Below are 17,284 nucleotides of genomic sequence, written 5' to 3'. Positions count from 1 at the left end.
CAGACTCGTGAAATTGGTTTATTTGAATTATTTGTGTGACTATCAAAGCCTATTTGTTTGTTATGTCTTACATTTTTTTATAATCGAGTCTGGCCAGACAATCCAGTGATGGGATACGATGACATGCATCAACAAATTTACCGAGCCTGATCACCCGACCCCGTTAATCGCCTTTTACGGCAAACAGGGGTTGCTGAGGATCAGTTCTAACCCGGATCTTCAAAGGTCTGTAAAACATGTCTACAGTAGTAAGATGGTAAATAATAATATTGAAATCTAATTAAAATACAATGATAAGAAGATACGTCTGTAATCCTAAAGCGTATGTTCCACATGCCCAGAAACAACAAGAGAAAACCCGATTAAAGCTTACATGCATGTAGAAACATCATCTGGGTATGACTATGTATGTAAGTGTTATATAAAGAGTAACACACGAGTGACCTAACGGGGTGCACGCGGGTTGCCCATGCGTGTAAGGGGAATGAACGTCTAGGCAGTAGTGTACAGTAGCACATATGTAAAGACATTCACAATATAATCACACGATACGAATTGTTCACCTACATGTTTCAGTTTTATCTGTATCGTGAAGGAGAACAATTTGTGTCTTGTGATTATTTTGCGAATTTCTTTATATACTGATGGAAACGAATAAGCGAAAACTGAAAACATAAAGGAAAATAAGCATTACGCTCAGTTTATTTGAAATGGCGCGCATGCAAATTCAACAATTGTGACAATCAATTGGTGATATGTGTCTATGTACATTGTTGCAACGCGTATTTGGTAGAAAGTGGTCTAACTAAGTGTTCCCTTATTAATTTCCACCAGCATACATGTATATATACTATATAATTATAATACCTGTCAGCTGCTTCTTCATAATGTTAATCCAGGACTAAAGACAAATGTGGTAAATTATTTTGAGAAAGCTGATGAGGCAGAAGAAATCAATTTTGGATAAAAATGATGACTATTCAGGGAAAACCTGACACCACTGAGGCCAAGTGATGGAATACATCCACTGATCTTATCACTACTTGACCACGACACGGATGCCCAGAAGAAGCACGTGTTTTGTGCCTCAAAGTAGATCTATTTCCTTGTAAATAAATCTCCTCGGAAATGCGTGGGCTTCTTGAATCAATCCCGTCACTAAGATGTATTTTGACTTGACAAGGCTGTGCTCTCATTCTCTCAGCTATGGTCGTGTTTTGTCGCTCTCATTCCTTCATCCAGCCTCCAGCATTTCCTTCCACGTGTATATATTTCCATTAAGATCGCGAAAGACGTGAACAAGAAAAGTACCTCTAAATTCCTAACTTCATTAAATAAGTCAAATCTCAAGTTTATTTGTTCTGAAGGCTTCCGTCCTTATTATTCACAACGTACATTAAATACACGTCGTGTCAAAAGTTGCTATAGGGAGTTAATAGGCTAATTTTTGCAAGAACGATTTTCTTTCAAAAATACAGTTTTTCTGTAGATCCCATGTCGCTCATGCGAGATGGGACTCACTTCGCAATCTATACTAAATTATCTATCCAGAACAAAATAACCAATCGGATCATTGTGTAATCCTTAAATCCGTAAAACAAACAAAATAAGCAGCTTAACTCCATTTGCAATAATTTTTATTAATGCATTTCAGCTCACATCAAATAATATTTCACAAATGGATACTATACATTTTAATAGAATATTTTAATCCAGGTGTTAAAGCAAGGAACACTCGTCCGTGTACTCCATCCGGGTGATTGTCTCAAAGGTTTAGCTTAAACCTGTATACTATTAAGGAAGGACTGCCTTTACATTCACAGAAACGTATTTGAGACAAGTGGAATTAATACCAGGCAGTTGTGTATCAGCTGTGTTATTACAGACAGTTGTGTATCAGGTGTGTTGTTACAGGCAGTTGTGTATCAGGTGTGTTGTTACAGGCAGTTGTGTATCAGGTGTGTTGTTACAGGCAGTTGTGTATCAGGCTTTTTGTTACAGGAAGCTGTGTATCAGGTGTGTTATTACAGGCAGTTGTGTATCAGGTGTTTTGTTGCAGGCAGTTGTGTATCAGTTGTGTTGTTACAGGCAGTTGTGTATCAGGCTTTTTGTTACACGAAGCTGTGTATCAGGTTTGTTGTTACAGGCACTTGTGTATCAGCTGCGTTGCTACATGCAGCTGTGTATCAGGTGTGTTGTTATAGGTATTTGTGTATGAGATGTGTTGTTATAGGCAGTTGTGTATCAAGTTTGCTATTACAGGAAGCTGTGTATCAGGTGTGTTGTGACAGGCAGTTGTGTATCAGGTGTGTTGTTACAGGCAGTTGTGTATCAGGTGTGTTGTTGCAGGCAGTTGAGTATCAGGCTTTTTGTTACAGGAAGCTGTGTATCAGGTGTGTTGTTACAGGCAGTTGTGTATCAGGTGTGTTGTTGCAGGCAGTTGAGTATCAGGCTTTTTGTTACAGGAAGCTGTGTATCAGGTGTGTTGTTACAGGCAGTTGTGTATCAGTTGTGTTGTTACAGGCAGTTGTGTATCAGGTGTGTTGTTACAGGCAGTTGTGCACAGGTGTGTTGTTACAGGCAGTTGTGTATCAGGTGTGTTGTTACAGGCAGTTGTGTATCAGGCTTTTTGATACACGAAGCTGTGTATCAGGTTTGTTGTTACAGGCACTTGTGTATCAGCTGCGTTGCTACATGCAGCTGTGTATCAGGTGTGTTGTTATAGGTATTTGTGTATGAGATGTGTTGTTATAGGCAGGTATGTATCAAGTGTGTTGTTACAGCCAGTTGTTTTTCAGGTTTGTTGTTACATGCAGTTGGGTATCAAGTGTGTTGTTTTTGGCATGTTTGTTGTTACAGGCAGATGTGTATCAGGTGTGTTGTGACAGGCAGTTGTGTATCAGGTGTGTTGTTACAGGCAGTTGTGTATCAGGTGTGTTGTTGCAGGCAGTTGAGTATCAGGCTTTTTGTTACAGGAAGCTGTGTATCAGGTGTGTTGTTACAGGAAGCTGTGTATCAGGTGTGTTATTACAGGCAGATGTGTATCAGGTGTGTTGTGACAGGCAGTTGTGTATCAGGTGTGTTGTTACAGGCAGTTGTGTATCAGGTGTGTTGTTGCAGGCAGTTGAGTATCAGGCTTTTTGTTACAGGAAGCTGTGTATCAGGTGTGTTGTTACGGGCAGTTGTGTATCAGGTGTGTTGTTGCAGGCAGTTGAGTATCAGGCTTTTTGTTACAGGAAGCTGTGTATCAGGTGTGTTTAACAGGCAGTTGTGTCTCAAGTGTGTTGTTACAGGCAGTTGTGTATCAGGTTTGTTGTTACAGGCAGTTGGGTATCAGGTGTGTTGTTACAGGCAGTTGTGTATCAGGCTTTTTGTTACAGGAAGCTGTGTATCAGGTTTGTTGTTACAGGCACTTTTGTATCAGCTGCGTTGCTACATGCAGCTGTGTATCAGGTGTGTTGTTATAGGTAGTTATGTATGAGATTTGTTGTTTTAGGCAGGTATGTATCAAGTGTGTTGTTACAGCCAGTTGTCTTTCAGGTTTGTTGTTACATGCAGTTGGGTATCAAGTGTGTTGTTTTTGGCATGTGTGTTGTTACAGGCAGATGTGTATCAGTTGTGTTGTTACAGGCAGATGTGTATCAGGTGTGTTGTTACAGGCAGATGTGTGTCAGGTGTGTTGTTACCGGCAGGTGTGTTTCAGGTGTGTTGTTACAGGCAGTTGTGTATCAGGTGTGTTGTTGCAGGCAGTTGAGTATCAGGTGTGTTGTTACAGGCAGTTGTGTTTCAGGTTTCTTGTTACATGCAGTTGTGTATCAAGTGTGTTGTTTTTGGCATGTGTGTTGTTACAGGCAGATGTGTATCAGGTGTGTTGTTACATGCAGTTGTGTATCAAGTGTGTTGTTTTTGGCATGTGTGTTGTTACAGGCAGATGTGTATCAGGTGTGTTGTTACAGGCAGATGTGTGTCAGGTGTGTGTCACCGGCAGGTGTGTTTCAGGAGTGTTACAGGCAGTTGTGTTTCAGGTGTGTTGTTAAAGGAAGGTGTGTTGTAACATGCATCTGCGTGTCAGTGTGTTGTAACAGGCAGCTGTGTATCAGGTGTGTTGTTACAGGCAGATGTGTATCAGTGTGTTGTAACAGGCATCTGCGTATCAGTGTGTTGTAACAGGCAGCTGTGTATCAGGTGTGTTGTTGCAGGCAGTTGAGTATCAGGCTTTTTGTTACAGGAAGCTGTGTATCAGGTGTGTTGTTACAGGCAGTTGTGTATCAGTTGTGTTGTTACAGGCAGTTGTGTATCAGGTGTGTTGTTACAGGCAGTTGTGCACAGGTGTGTTGTTACAGGCAGTTGTGTATCAGGTGTGTTGTTACAGGCAGTTGTGTATCAGGCTTTTTGATACATGAAGCTGTGTATCAGGTTTGTTGTTACAGGCACTTGTGTATCAGGTTTGTTGTTACAGGCAGTTGTGCACAGGTGTGTTGTTACAGGCAGTTGTGTATCAGGTTTGTTGTTACAGGCAGTTGTGCACAGGTGTGTTGTTACAGGCAGTTGTGTATCAGGTTTGTTGTTACAGGCAGTTGTGCACAGGTGTGTTGTTACAGGCAGTTGTGTATCAGGTTTGTTGTTACAGGCACTTGTGTATCAGCTGCGTTGCTACATGCAGCTGTGTATCAGGTGTGTTGTTATAGTTAGTTGTGTATGAGATGTGTTGTTATAGGCAGGTATGTATCAAGTGTGTTGTTACAGCCTGTTGTGTTTCAGGTTTGTTGTTACATTCAGTTGTGTATCAAGTGTGTTGTTTTTGGCATGTGTGTTGTTACAGGCAGATGTGTATCAGGTGTGTTGTGACAGGCAGTTGTGTATCAGGTGTGTTGTTACAGGCAGTTGTGCATCAGGTGTGTTGTTGCAGGCAGTTGAGTATCAGCCTTTTTGTTACAGGAAGCTGTGTATCAGGTGTGTTGTTACAGGCAGTTGTGTATCAGGTGTGTTGTTGCAGGCAGTTGAGTATCAGGCTTTTTGTTACAGGAAGCTGTGTATCAGGTGTGTTGTTGCAGGCAGTTGTGTATCAGGTGTGTTGTTACAGGCAGTTGTGCACAGGTGTGTTGTTACAGGCAGTTGTGTATCAGGTGTGTTGTTACAGGCAGTTGTGTATCAGGCTTTTTGATACACGAAGCTGTGTATCAGGTTTGTTGTTACAGGCACTTGTGTATCAGCTGCGTTGCTACATGCAGCTGTGTATCAGGTGTGTTGTTATAGGTAGTTGTGTATGAGATGTGTTGTTATAGGCAGGTATGTATCAAGTGTGTTGTTACAGCCAGTTGTGTTTCAGGTTTGTTGTTACATGCAGTTGTGTATCAAGTGTGTTGTTTTTGGCATGTGTGTTGTTACAGGCAGATGTGTATCAGGTGTGTTGTTACAGGCAGATGTGTGTCAGGTGTGTTGTCACCGGCAGGTGTGTTTCAGGAGTGTTACAGGCAGTTGTGTTTCAGGTGTGTTGTTAAAGGAAGGTGTGTTGTAACATGCATCTGCGTGTCAGTGTGTTGTAACAGGCAGCTGTGTATCAGGTGTGTTGTTACAGGCAGATGTGTATCAGCTGTGTTATTACAGACAGTTGTGTATCAGTGTGTTGTAACAGGCATCTGCGTATCAGTGTGTTGTAACAGGCAGCTGTGTATCAGGTGTGTTGTTACAGGCAGATGTGTATCAGGTGTGTTGTTAAAGGAAGGTTTGTTGTTACATCAGCTGTGTATCAGGTGTGTTGTTACAGGCAGTTGCGTATCAGGTCTGTTGTAACATAAAGTTGTGTACCACGTTTTTTGTTTTGGGCATGTGTGTTGTTACAGGCAGATGTGTATCTGGTGTGCTGTTACAGGCAGTTGTGTATCAATTGTGTTGTTACAGGCAGTTGTGTATTCAACGTTTTGTTACAGGAGGATGTTACAAAAGTCGTGTATCAGATGTGTTGTTACAGGCACTTGTTTTGTTTGCAAACCTTAGCAAACTATATCAGCCGTATATTTCCCATTTCTGTAAAAAGCTGTCCTTCCGCCGGATCCCTGTAGCATACCACCGGATATCCGTTAGCGGATACTCTACCACATACCCCCTCTGTGTGGTGTCCATCAAAGAACATCTTTATCAAGCCAAGAACCATAGAACCCTAATTACATTCAATAGAGAATGGGACAGGAGTTAACCCTGAAATGTCCTTGAGAAATCCGAATTTAAAACACCCAGACCTGTAATCTATAGAGCGACGTGTCTTCGTGCTCAACTCACTGCTAAGTAATCAGCAAAGACTATTTTGGGGGACCCTAGAAATCAGTTGAAGTATATGTTCCAACAAATGCTACATGCCATTTCTTCACGAAATATGTTTTCACGAAAACATTGATCGATTACATCTTACGTCTTACATTGATTCATATTGTAATTGTTTTCTTAAGGCTTGTAATTATTTCCGCAGTTGCTATCGACTAGTCCTAGACTCTCCTTTATGCTCATTTGCAGTGTCCTTAAATCATTGAGTAATGGCCGTCGCTAGCGCCAAACCAACATGCTGTAACCATACGGAGGATGCCTGAGGCATGACATTTTCAACTTAACGTTAAGACCTCAAAACTTCAATAGAGCAGTTCTTTCAGTAATTTTAATGTGAAACTGTATACTGGTACCGTAGCCTGATTATAATGGTAAAATCCCTTCAAAAATACTGTTAAAGAGAAAATGAATGACGAATTCAAAGCATGTTAACAATGTTGTAAGGATTCATATTGTTACTATCCGCTAAATAACACGTCCGTACTAATAATCTTAATGCCAAGTACATGTTCATCAACATATCGGAGTCCCGACATGATGAAATCATTCGAAAAAGAAAGAAAACGGTGCATGTCACTGGTTTGCGGGCTCTTTTATCGGTCACTGCTGTGCCAGTATGATATCATTGTAACCAACCTCTGATCATGATTAGTAACTATTTGTGGTTGACCTACTAGGGAACTGGGACTGCGAATATATAGCTACGTATAAGGTTGTGAGGTTGATAAGAATAACGTATTATATCAGGCGAAAACCGCAGGCGTTAGTAGATGCCCTGGTTTGAAAATGATGGACTTGGTACGGCTGTTAACACTGCCATTATGGAATCAATACGTGGACCTTGCTTAACTGTCATTCCTGAAAGCGCTATACAAAAAATCGTATATAAATGTGTTTAAGCACATAGAGCTATATGCTATTTTATCTCTTAAAAAAAGATAAAAATTGATTAAAAGTTCATATTTTGCTTGGCATTTAGATTGAGTGAGTCTGTTTTTAATGCCGCTTTTAGCCATACTCCCGCAATAGCACGGCGGTGGACACCAGAAATGGGTTCACACATTGTACCCATGTGGGGAATCGAACCCGGAGCGAACGCGTTTTAACCACAACACGACCCCCCCCCCCCGGCATTTAAAAGTTGCTAGTTCATAGAGAAGCAAGACATATGGATTTCTGAATTTAGGCTATTTTCCCATGAATTTGCTTTATTATTTCAGACACAATGATGCGAGGGTACTTCATGCCCTTGGGAATTTTTTCAGTTGAAATTTATACGTCTTGTAGCTCTATCTTTAGAGGAAACGGAGATACGTCCGGATACAAGAATGTTGCATTGAAATATTTCGCAGAAAATGTATTTAGTTTATTTCACGAAAATCATCAAATTCGTGATCACCATGGCTGTAGTGTCAATACAGACTGAGAAGAGTGAGTTGGGTTAATGCCTCTTTGAACTGAATTTCAGTTATATCACATCTTGTCGGCTTACCCGAAACGATCTAGGTCTTAGACGTTTAATACTTTGATGACACCCACGGGTATATGCTGACAAACAAATAAAAATAATGATGGCGCATCTGGGATTTGAACCCACAATCATATGATCTTGGCACGCATCAGGGATGCAACTCGTCACAGTGAATTGCAGCGTGTCAGGCGATTATATTCCCCATGCCAACCAGTACAGACGGGACGCAGCGCCTGGTCCAAGGTACATTTTTAAAGGAAATCCGAGGTATGGCTTCCTCGGCGTCATAGGTGTTGTTAAAATTCATTAAACATCCCTGGGAACATATTATTCTAAGTGGGGCTGTCGGGTAGCCTAGTGGTTAAAGCGTTCGCTCGTCACGCCGAAGACCCGGGTTCGATTCCCGACATGGGTACAATGTGTGAAGCCCATTTCTGGTGTCCCCCGTCGTGATATTGCTGGAATATTGCTAAAAGCGTCGCAAAACCATACTCACTCACTCACTATTATTCGAAGTTGCTGTTCGGAAACCGAAATTACATGTTTTCTGCTACAATTGTTCGCCTAAATTGCTTAGGTAACGTGAAATATTCATTGCATTTAATTGTGATACGATAAACACAAGTCCAATCGACTTAGTGTATTTAAACCAGTGTTAAATATACCATCGCCCTCTTGTACCACGTGTGTCGTTTAAAAAAAGCACAAATAACATATTCACATATACTTGGAAGTTACCACATTAACTTGAATAAGGTTGAAATAAGGTCGATGTGACGGTTTTTCAGTTATATTTCGCCCGGGTATTCAGTTATATTCTTGTAAATAAACCTAAGTCGAAGAGGTTTACCTTTGATGGAACTAATGGGCATGCATGTGTGTGTTGAAACATACTGCGACGTCCACATACCAATGCCCTTATGCAAATAACAGTCTCAATAATTACCATTGTAAGGGCCATGAACATTCCGGGTTAGAAGAGATCCCCAGCATCATATGTTAGTCGTAAGAGGCGATTTAATGCATCGCGTGGTCAGACTTAGCGACTTCATGGAGTGTGTGTAATCATACCACAACGGGCGTAGATCGTCGTTCATAATACCAATCACTGGATTGTTGGGACCTGATTTTTCACAGGCCGCTTTCATATAGAAATACTGTTGCTTCGTTCAACATATATCAAAACCACAATTATTCTGACTAGGTACGATACTATTTAATTTACAAGTAAACACAAAACTAAGGAAAACTACATCAATGTCCTTATTATAGATACACTGTCCAGCTTCATCCGCCCCAAATTCATTAGCCTATACTAGATGTCGTTTATCAAGTTCTAATATAGCCATGGAACTAAATGCCATTGAAGAAATCGATGCTGTGTCTTTGATAAGAATGAAATTGAACCGACTGGACAGAAATGACTCCATTGATGTAACAGAATGCCTCGCCTGATACAGTTAGGACTCACATAGTGCGTACACGTACACGCAGGTCTACATTGTTTGTTTGTTGTTTGACGCCGCACTCAGCAATATTCCAGCTATATGACGGCGGTCTGTAAATAATCGAGTCTGGACCAGACAGTCCAGTGATTGACATCATGAGCATCGATCCACGCCATTGGGATCGATGACATGTATGAACCAAGTCAGCGAGCCTGACCACCCGATCCCGTTAGTCGCCTCTTACGACAAGCATATTGGCCTTTTACGGCAAGCATGGGTTGCTGAAGACCTGTTATACTCCGGATCTTCACGGGCCCCGTGTCTACAGACATGTAACACGGATTTCCTTGTTATTGTATACATGATAAAAGTATAAATTTATTTCGGTAACGATATACTTCCTGGAAAAGTGACAACAGATGCATATTTACAGTGTGCTTACCGGTTATTAAGTTTATACCTTCATGCACGCAAACATTGAAGTCAATTCGAATAAAAAAATTCCCCTGTAATGATAACTTCACAGAGTGTTTATTTAAGACATACATTATGATAGCTGTTGACAACAATACGAAATCATCGGTCAGTGCAGTAATGCAATACAAACCCCGTCCATTCCATTATCAGCAATCATGGAAACAGAAGGTCTGTTAGCAGGAGTGCCCTATTTGGTATGTCTTTGGAAACATAAATGCAAAGAAATGCGTGGTTAGCCAATCAAATATAACGGAATTATGTGCAATTGTTGTATTGCTGCTTGCTGATCTAGTTCATATTTCGTGGTCTTTCAACGTCACACTAATATCATACACTAAATTATTTAATATCTATCATATGCAACATGCTCACTTTTAGCTTTCTTCCTACATTATCCTAACATGGCATGACAATAAAAATAATGTTCAGAGCGGTTTTGAACTCAACTCAAGAACTCACTCAGCGTTGTATTTTTGTCGATGTACGTTGACAGGTCGAGGTCCAAAGTTTAACGTTGACAGGGGCAGGTGACTCTCCTTGCTTTTTCAGCCTACATCGTTTAGTTATCTTTCTGGCCAGCTGCGGCAAGCTGTTTCTTATAAACGTTGACTCTGAATGCCTTGCCTGGTAATTTAGTCTCGTATGCAAGGCAGTTCACAAATAGCCCGGTAAAACCCGTCCATGAAACAGATGGAATGGTAAAGTGTCTTGTTTACATATACCCTGGTAACCCGTCCAGTTTACACATTGACGGATAATCCGTCCAATCAACAGATGACTTTGCGACCCTGCAATTATACAGATAAACTGGTAACCTGTCCAGTCTCAGATGAACCTGCCACCCTGCCCGTATATTAGGTCTGGTAACCGTCCAATATACACATGAACTTGCCACCCATCCAGTATAGAACGCCTTGGAACCCGACCCAGTATACAGATGAACTTACCACCCAGTCAGTATGGAAGGCCTGGGAACCCGTCCCAGTATACAGATGAACTTACCACCCAGTCAGTATGGAAGGCCTGGGAACCCGACCAGAATACAGATGAACATGCCACCCAGCCAGTAAAGAACGCCTGGGAACCCGACCAGTATACAGATGAACCTGCCACCCATCCAGTATAGAACGCCTGGGAACCCGACCAGTATACAGATGAACCTGCCACCCATCCAGTATAGAACGCCTGGGAACCCGACCAGTATACAGATGAACCTGCCACCCATCCAGTATAGAACGCCTGGGAACCCGACCAGTATACAGAGGAACTTGCCACCCAGCCAGTATAGAACGCCTGGGAACCCGACCAGAATACAGATGAACTTGCCACCCAGCCAGTATAGAACGCCTGGGAACCCGACCAGTATACAGATGAACTTGCCACCCAGCCAGTATAGAACGCCTGGGAACCCGACCAGTATACAGACGAACCTGCCACCCAGCCAGTATAGAACGTCTGGGAACACGACCAGTATACAGACGAACCTGCCACCCAGCCAGTATAGAACGTCTGGGAACACGACCAGTATACAGACGAACCTGCCACCCAGCCAGTATAGAACGCCTGGGAACACGACCAGTATGGTACGCCTGGAAACCCATCTAGTTTACAGATGAATCCTGCCAGTAAAGAAAGACTGCTTACCCAATCTATATATACAGATGATCTTGCCATCCTTCCTGTATAGGAAGCCTGGTCACCCGTCAAGTATACAGCTAAACTTGCCACACTAACAGTATAGAAATCCTGTCATTCTGTCAGTCAGGCCGATTCCTGTTTAATGCTGATAAAGCATAAGATAAGAGGGTTTACACATGTAGGGGCCATTCACATGTTGTGAATTATAGGATTAAATATACATTTTTGCATGTTAGATTGGTCTTCCTTTTGGCTTTTAATGTGTATGTTTCTTGTATAGTGACACAACAAATCAACACTAAATCGTGTTTGATTTCTGTGCGATGTTCTAGTATAGACATAAACTCATCTACATGTTCATGTGAGGAGTGTTGTTTCAGCAGTATTTCATCTGACGATACTTTCCATACATCACAGCCGTCTCTACTTGGCCGGTGGCGCGGGAGGTGTGTTGCAATTATGCCCTTTGATATCAACGCAATAGCTTTTTCTTTAATGGTATGATTCACAAAGCCTACGATTCGTCCTTTTCCAAGCGTCTAATATAATTGCTGTATGGCATTGGTTTCTCGGAGACTTGAGATCATTTACGTTAACTGCGGCGAAGATGATGTAGTTGACACCAACGACCTTCCATCAAATGTTTTGCTTCATGTCTGTATTCATTGAATTTATCTGCATGTAAAATTCGGCAAATGCTAGTGGTTGATTCGTGGTGTCACCGCACCGTGCCAGACAGCGTGTATTATCGGTCGTGCCATTGATCACTGTTTTATCTCTCATCCAGACTCGACCATGCAACCCTATATGTGGTATACGGTCTGCTTTCATTGTAGAGTTGGGATGTCTCTTGATGAGATAGCACTAGATTGTAAATTACAATTGTACGCGTCAGTTTGAAATATTTCATGACGCAAAATTACACAATGTAATTCTACCATGCTTTTGACATGTGGAAAATAGTTATAAATCACATAAATCATGCAATTTGAATTTGAGTTTTTTCAATGGAGAGTGGGCGTGGATGATTCATATTGAATGAGTGAGTGACTGAGTATGGTTTTACGTCGCTTTTAGTAATATTCAAGTAATATCACGGCGGGGGACACCAGAAATGGGTTTCACACATTGTACCCATGTGGGGAATCGAACCCGGGCCTTCGATGTTACGAGCCAACGCTTTAACTACTAGACTATCCCACTGCCCCTCATACAGGATGACACATACATGCCTATGACAAGGTAAAAGAAAGTTGGAAGGCGTGTAAGATTGATATTTAATTACACGTACCTGACTATGGGAAGTTAACAAAAGTGTCAATGTGTGGATATAGGTGTTAGAATGAAACGCTGAAGTTATCTTATATTAACTGTGTAAGCATCAAACTAAATTAGGCTGCAATATCTGGAGGTATGACTTGGTCTGAAAGACCTAACCAAGGAGGCATCATATTGCAAATCACTTAATCCAATTTTAAACATACAAAATATACGTGGTTCATGTGAGGCAATGAAACGTTGCACAGGGAGACCGACGACGCATGTTCAGAACTTTAAGGGTAAAAATTGCACCAGTTAACGTTTGAATCGGAAAAAATGACTATTTCCAAATATTATATCGCAGTTGCCACAATAAACTGTTCGTTTGTTCTTCGGGACTGATGACATAAAGTTTTAGTTATATTTTAAAGAAAACAATATTTGTTGCTATCAAGACTTAAACAATTAGACGTCTTATCTCGCTCATGTTAAGATATCACACGATTATTGCATATAACGGTATTTGTTTCTTCTGAACCTCAGAGAAGAATACCATTTCACCCACCATCGTGTGTCAATAAATGTATGAACTTCTAGTTTCCGACTCGTGAAGATCCGATGTAGAATAGGTCTTCAGCAACCCATGCTTGCCGTAAAAGGCGACTAAGCTTGTCGTAAGAGTCGACTAACGGGATTGGGTGGTCAGATTCGCTGACTTGATTGATCATATCCCAATTGCGTAGATCGATGCTCATGATGTCTTCCACTGGATTGTTTGGTCCAGACTCGATTATTTCCAGACCACCGTCATATAACTGGAATATTGCTAAGTGCAAACAAACAAACAAACAAACAAAACTTCTATTCCCCCTTTAATGATCAAAAAGTAATAAAATGATTCTATTTACTCGCCAACTTGTAGAATGCCAATCAAACAGTTAAGGATCCGGCATTAACCACAAACAGAAACAAATAAAATGTATGATAAATTATTTGTTTTGCTTTATAATACAATAAATGTCGATCAATGTGAGATGACTGCTATTGACTCTCAGCATAGACATGCAGAATATTCTCTCCTGCAATAGAACATTCATAGAATATAAAGCATGTTGTACGGTTCCACTGGGCTCATTAAATACTTAGGCTAATCTGTTTGCTTTCAGATAGTCATCGAACGACGCCTGATTACGAACGGTCTAAGGAGGAAGCAGAGAGGACGTATCGCCAGCAGAGCCAAGTAGCGGGAACACCATGCAAGCGATGGCAAACCACACTACGGATGCACCGTCGCTCTGCCTAGCGAAAACTGTTCGATTTTTCTTCCCGGAGACTTTCATAATGTTTTCAAATAACAGTACGTTCGATGCTAGGCTCTCATTTGAGATGTCTCCTTTGGAACAGGTGGTGCGGTGTATGCAGGTATTCATTGTTCCGATACTCAGTAGTTTGGGGATTCTCGGATCTCTGTTCTGCTGTGTCGTGTTCTTGAAAACACGACTAAGGAAAAAGTTTTACTCTCACTTCCTTGTGTGCGTATCAGCGTCAAGTGGGGGATTCCTGTCCACTGTGATGACCACATGGCTCAATGGTCAGGGCGTAGACGTGTACAATGCCCCAGGATTGTGCCAAATAGTAGTGTTCTCAAGCCACTTCTTCCCACTGTTAACATTTTGGAGTACCCTAATCGGAGCCTACTTGATTCTATGGGATTCTCTAAAACCAAGAAGCCTTGCCTGGATGAATAGTTCTAGCACAGCTAAGTGTATTATCGTTGCTATGGCAATTTGTGGATTCACCATGTATTCGTACAAGACGTGGACAAACGGGACAGTATCCGTACAGGGGTACAGGATCTGCTCTGTGTTACCTGAGAACGAAGCTGCAATGGCAGTGTTGAATGTGCTTGATATTTTATTTCTTCTGATAGTACCATCGGTTTTCTTCTTTGTGTTTGACATGTTATTCCTTATTACCAAAATGTCAGGTCGATGTAAGATTCATAAATCGCAATGCTCCAAACGGCATCGTGAAGTTATGAAGCTTGTCCTCGCCCATTCTATTTGTTTCCATATCCTTGTCACACCAAGAGGTGTTTCGATGCTGGCCTTCATAGCAAATCGGTGGATATACGGAGTATTCCCAACATTCAATGAGATTTTAACTCAGCAAGTGTTTCAATTTTTATTCTATGCTTACTTTGCTGTTTTGCCTTATTTGCCTTTGTTAATGTCGGAAAAATTCAGATTTTATTTCTTGCTTTTGTTAGGGTTAAGGCCTGCGAGACGGAGATGTGGCCTGTATCCAATGCGGCGCCAGCCATCCTTCCTTTGACCCAAGTCTGTGTTTTGACTTCTGTCTTTTCGCGTTGATAAAGTGTCTCTGGTGCACACCCGTTCTATGAGACTAGAGACGAAAGGGACATTAGAGGACATTTTTTACAGCAATTAATCACTGAATTGTTTAGATATTCGTCTTCAATTTTATATTCTACATACTGTTCAATAACTTTAATATTCCTCTGTCACTTTTTAAATGTATTATGTGTGCCTTATGTGGCTTGTCGACAATCATCAATTCTCTGAAACTAATGGTCTGTAATCAATTTGGATGGCATTAAACGTTGTGTTGCATTATTATTAATGATCTGTAATAATTGCTTTGATAACCTGTCCTTCGGTTCGTGAAGCTAGAAGTCGCTGGAAATACGTTCTCATTCGCTAGTCAATTTGTGATGAGATATTTGCCATCTGATACGATAGAATTATAGCAAGGTCTTTTTAAATCTTACAAGCTGGCATTTCAAATATCTCACCTCGCGAAGAACGTGTAACTACAGCCGTTAATCGTACACATTTAGGATTGAGTGTATTAGTATCCTTCCTGATGTTTAATGAACCCATATTAGGTCCACTGAAAAGCTTTTACTAAAATATGGCTTCACACATGAATCGTATAATGTGACGTCTTAAGGTTAGCCTTAAATTGAATTAATGTCCCTTGAATGTCATTGCGTTTGTTAACGAGAGAAATCGTTAGAGCGAGATTGGTATCACAATTTAGGGATAGAGAATACGTAAAATGTTAATGAAGCGATTTGCTGTACACAGTATAAGTCAAACTGATTTATGTATTACCCTCATCGTCCCTCGCATTTGTGCAGCATTGAGGGTCACTCAGATGCAAGGTACTGACGATATGGACAGTTAAAATTACATGAGCTATGAGTTGCGTAACAGTGCGACAGAATCATGATTAATTTTGTACAGATTGGACTAACTGGCGCCAAAAGCCACAAACAGAAAATTTAATGAATATAGTTCTAATTTAAGATTCTTTGTCCGACCGAATCTTTGATAGACTAAAAGCATGATATAAAACTATAAGAAATATGCAAAATCAAGTTTTGAAGACAATTTATCATTTGCATTGAATGTAATGAATTAATGTCTAAAACCTCAGTCTTATTTTACAGGACAATGCCCTCCCAAAAGTTAATACATAGACATAAACTGACGGGCAAAAGAAAGTATACACCTAGAAATTGAATTTGACCACATATTACAAGCGTTATCAAAACGTTAATAGGCTGAAAAGAGTCATAAAACCATATTACAGATTCAATACTAACAAAATATACTGTAAGATTAGAAAAGTCAATAAGTATCAGTGGTATAATGTGTGATTGAGTTTGGTTCAACGAACCGATAGGAAGGCTCGAGGTGATGCAGGTATTGGACTTGTACTACTTTGGTGAACCAAACGAGCGCGGGAATGGTGCTGACAAACCTATAAATATAATCAGGGCGAACTGGGAATCGAACCTCTGACCATATGTTTAGGTTTCTGTAACTCTGCACAGGGAATCTCGACTCCCTAGATAATATTGTCGTCCGTGCCGTCTACTAATGGCCATGATATACGTGTATCAAAATATAGCCATGTTTGTAAATAGGGTAAGTACCAAGTATCATGTTATTATCTTTTGCCAAGGCGTGTCTCCGCTACATGGCACTGTTAGTGCTTTTGTGATGTTAATAACCGTATTTCTCCTACAAAAATGCCCACAAAATGCTTTCGACGAATCCTACATGTTCGAATCATTGTGAGATGATTAATACCATCTCCTATCATTCAGGGGACACCAAAATCCGATAAACGAACGATTCGCGAACACCAGGTGTCGTCATGGATTTCGGTTATCCATTCCAATAATTTCCACAGCTATGTTGTTTTTAACGCAATTATGGAATCTGTATCGGCGGTTAATCTTGACTGATTATTCTCTGACATTGACGTTTTATATTTAATAACTGCCTACAGTTCCCAATATACAACTTAAGCATTTGTTCGGTGATCCTCCATTTGAGTGATTCGCTCGTCACGCCGAAGACCCGGGTTCGATTCCCGACATTGGTACCCCCGCCTTGATATTGCTGGAATATTGCTAGAAGCGGCGTAAAATCAAACTCACTCACTCACTCACTCCATTTGAATGACAAGTATAATAGACTGATCAGTATACACCTTCAAATGTGCATGGTAACGTACTTGCTCGTCACCTAATGTAACGTTCATCATCATGACCTTCATTTACTGAACTACTGTTTACTTCATAGCCTTGGGATAAATTCAAAGGTTGTCCTTTTGACAGTTTAATAGGTAGCAC

General features: G+C 40.9%; 1 protein-coding gene across 1 annotated transcript in view; it reads left to right on the top strand.

Moving 5' to 3' along the window:
- The window catches only part of LOC124137190, a 57,464-nt gene extending 42,245 nt beyond the window's left edge, over positions 1 to 15,219 (top strand). Inside the window, exon 2 of the mRNA XM_046503389.2 lies at positions 13,782 to 15,219. Coding sequence (XP_046359345.2) covers positions 13,870 to 14,949 — 1,080 coding nt within the window. The 5' untranslated portion in view covers positions 13,782 to 13,869 and the 3' untranslated portion in view covers positions 14,950 to 15,219. The remainder of the gene's footprint in view (positions 1 to 13,781) is intronic.
- The last annotated feature ends 2,065 nt before the right edge of the window (positions 15,220 to 17,284 follow it).

The sequence above is a fragment of the Haliotis rufescens genome, unplaced genomic scaffold, assembly GCF_023055435.1.
Source record: "Haliotis rufescens isolate VD_foot unplaced genomic scaffold, xgHalRufe1.0.p SCAF_5, whole genome shotgun sequence".
Taxonomy (NCBI): domain Eukaryota; kingdom Metazoa; phylum Mollusca; class Gastropoda; order Lepetellida; family Haliotidae; genus Haliotis; species Haliotis rufescens.
This window is presented reverse-complemented; position numbering and strand designations above follow the sequence as displayed.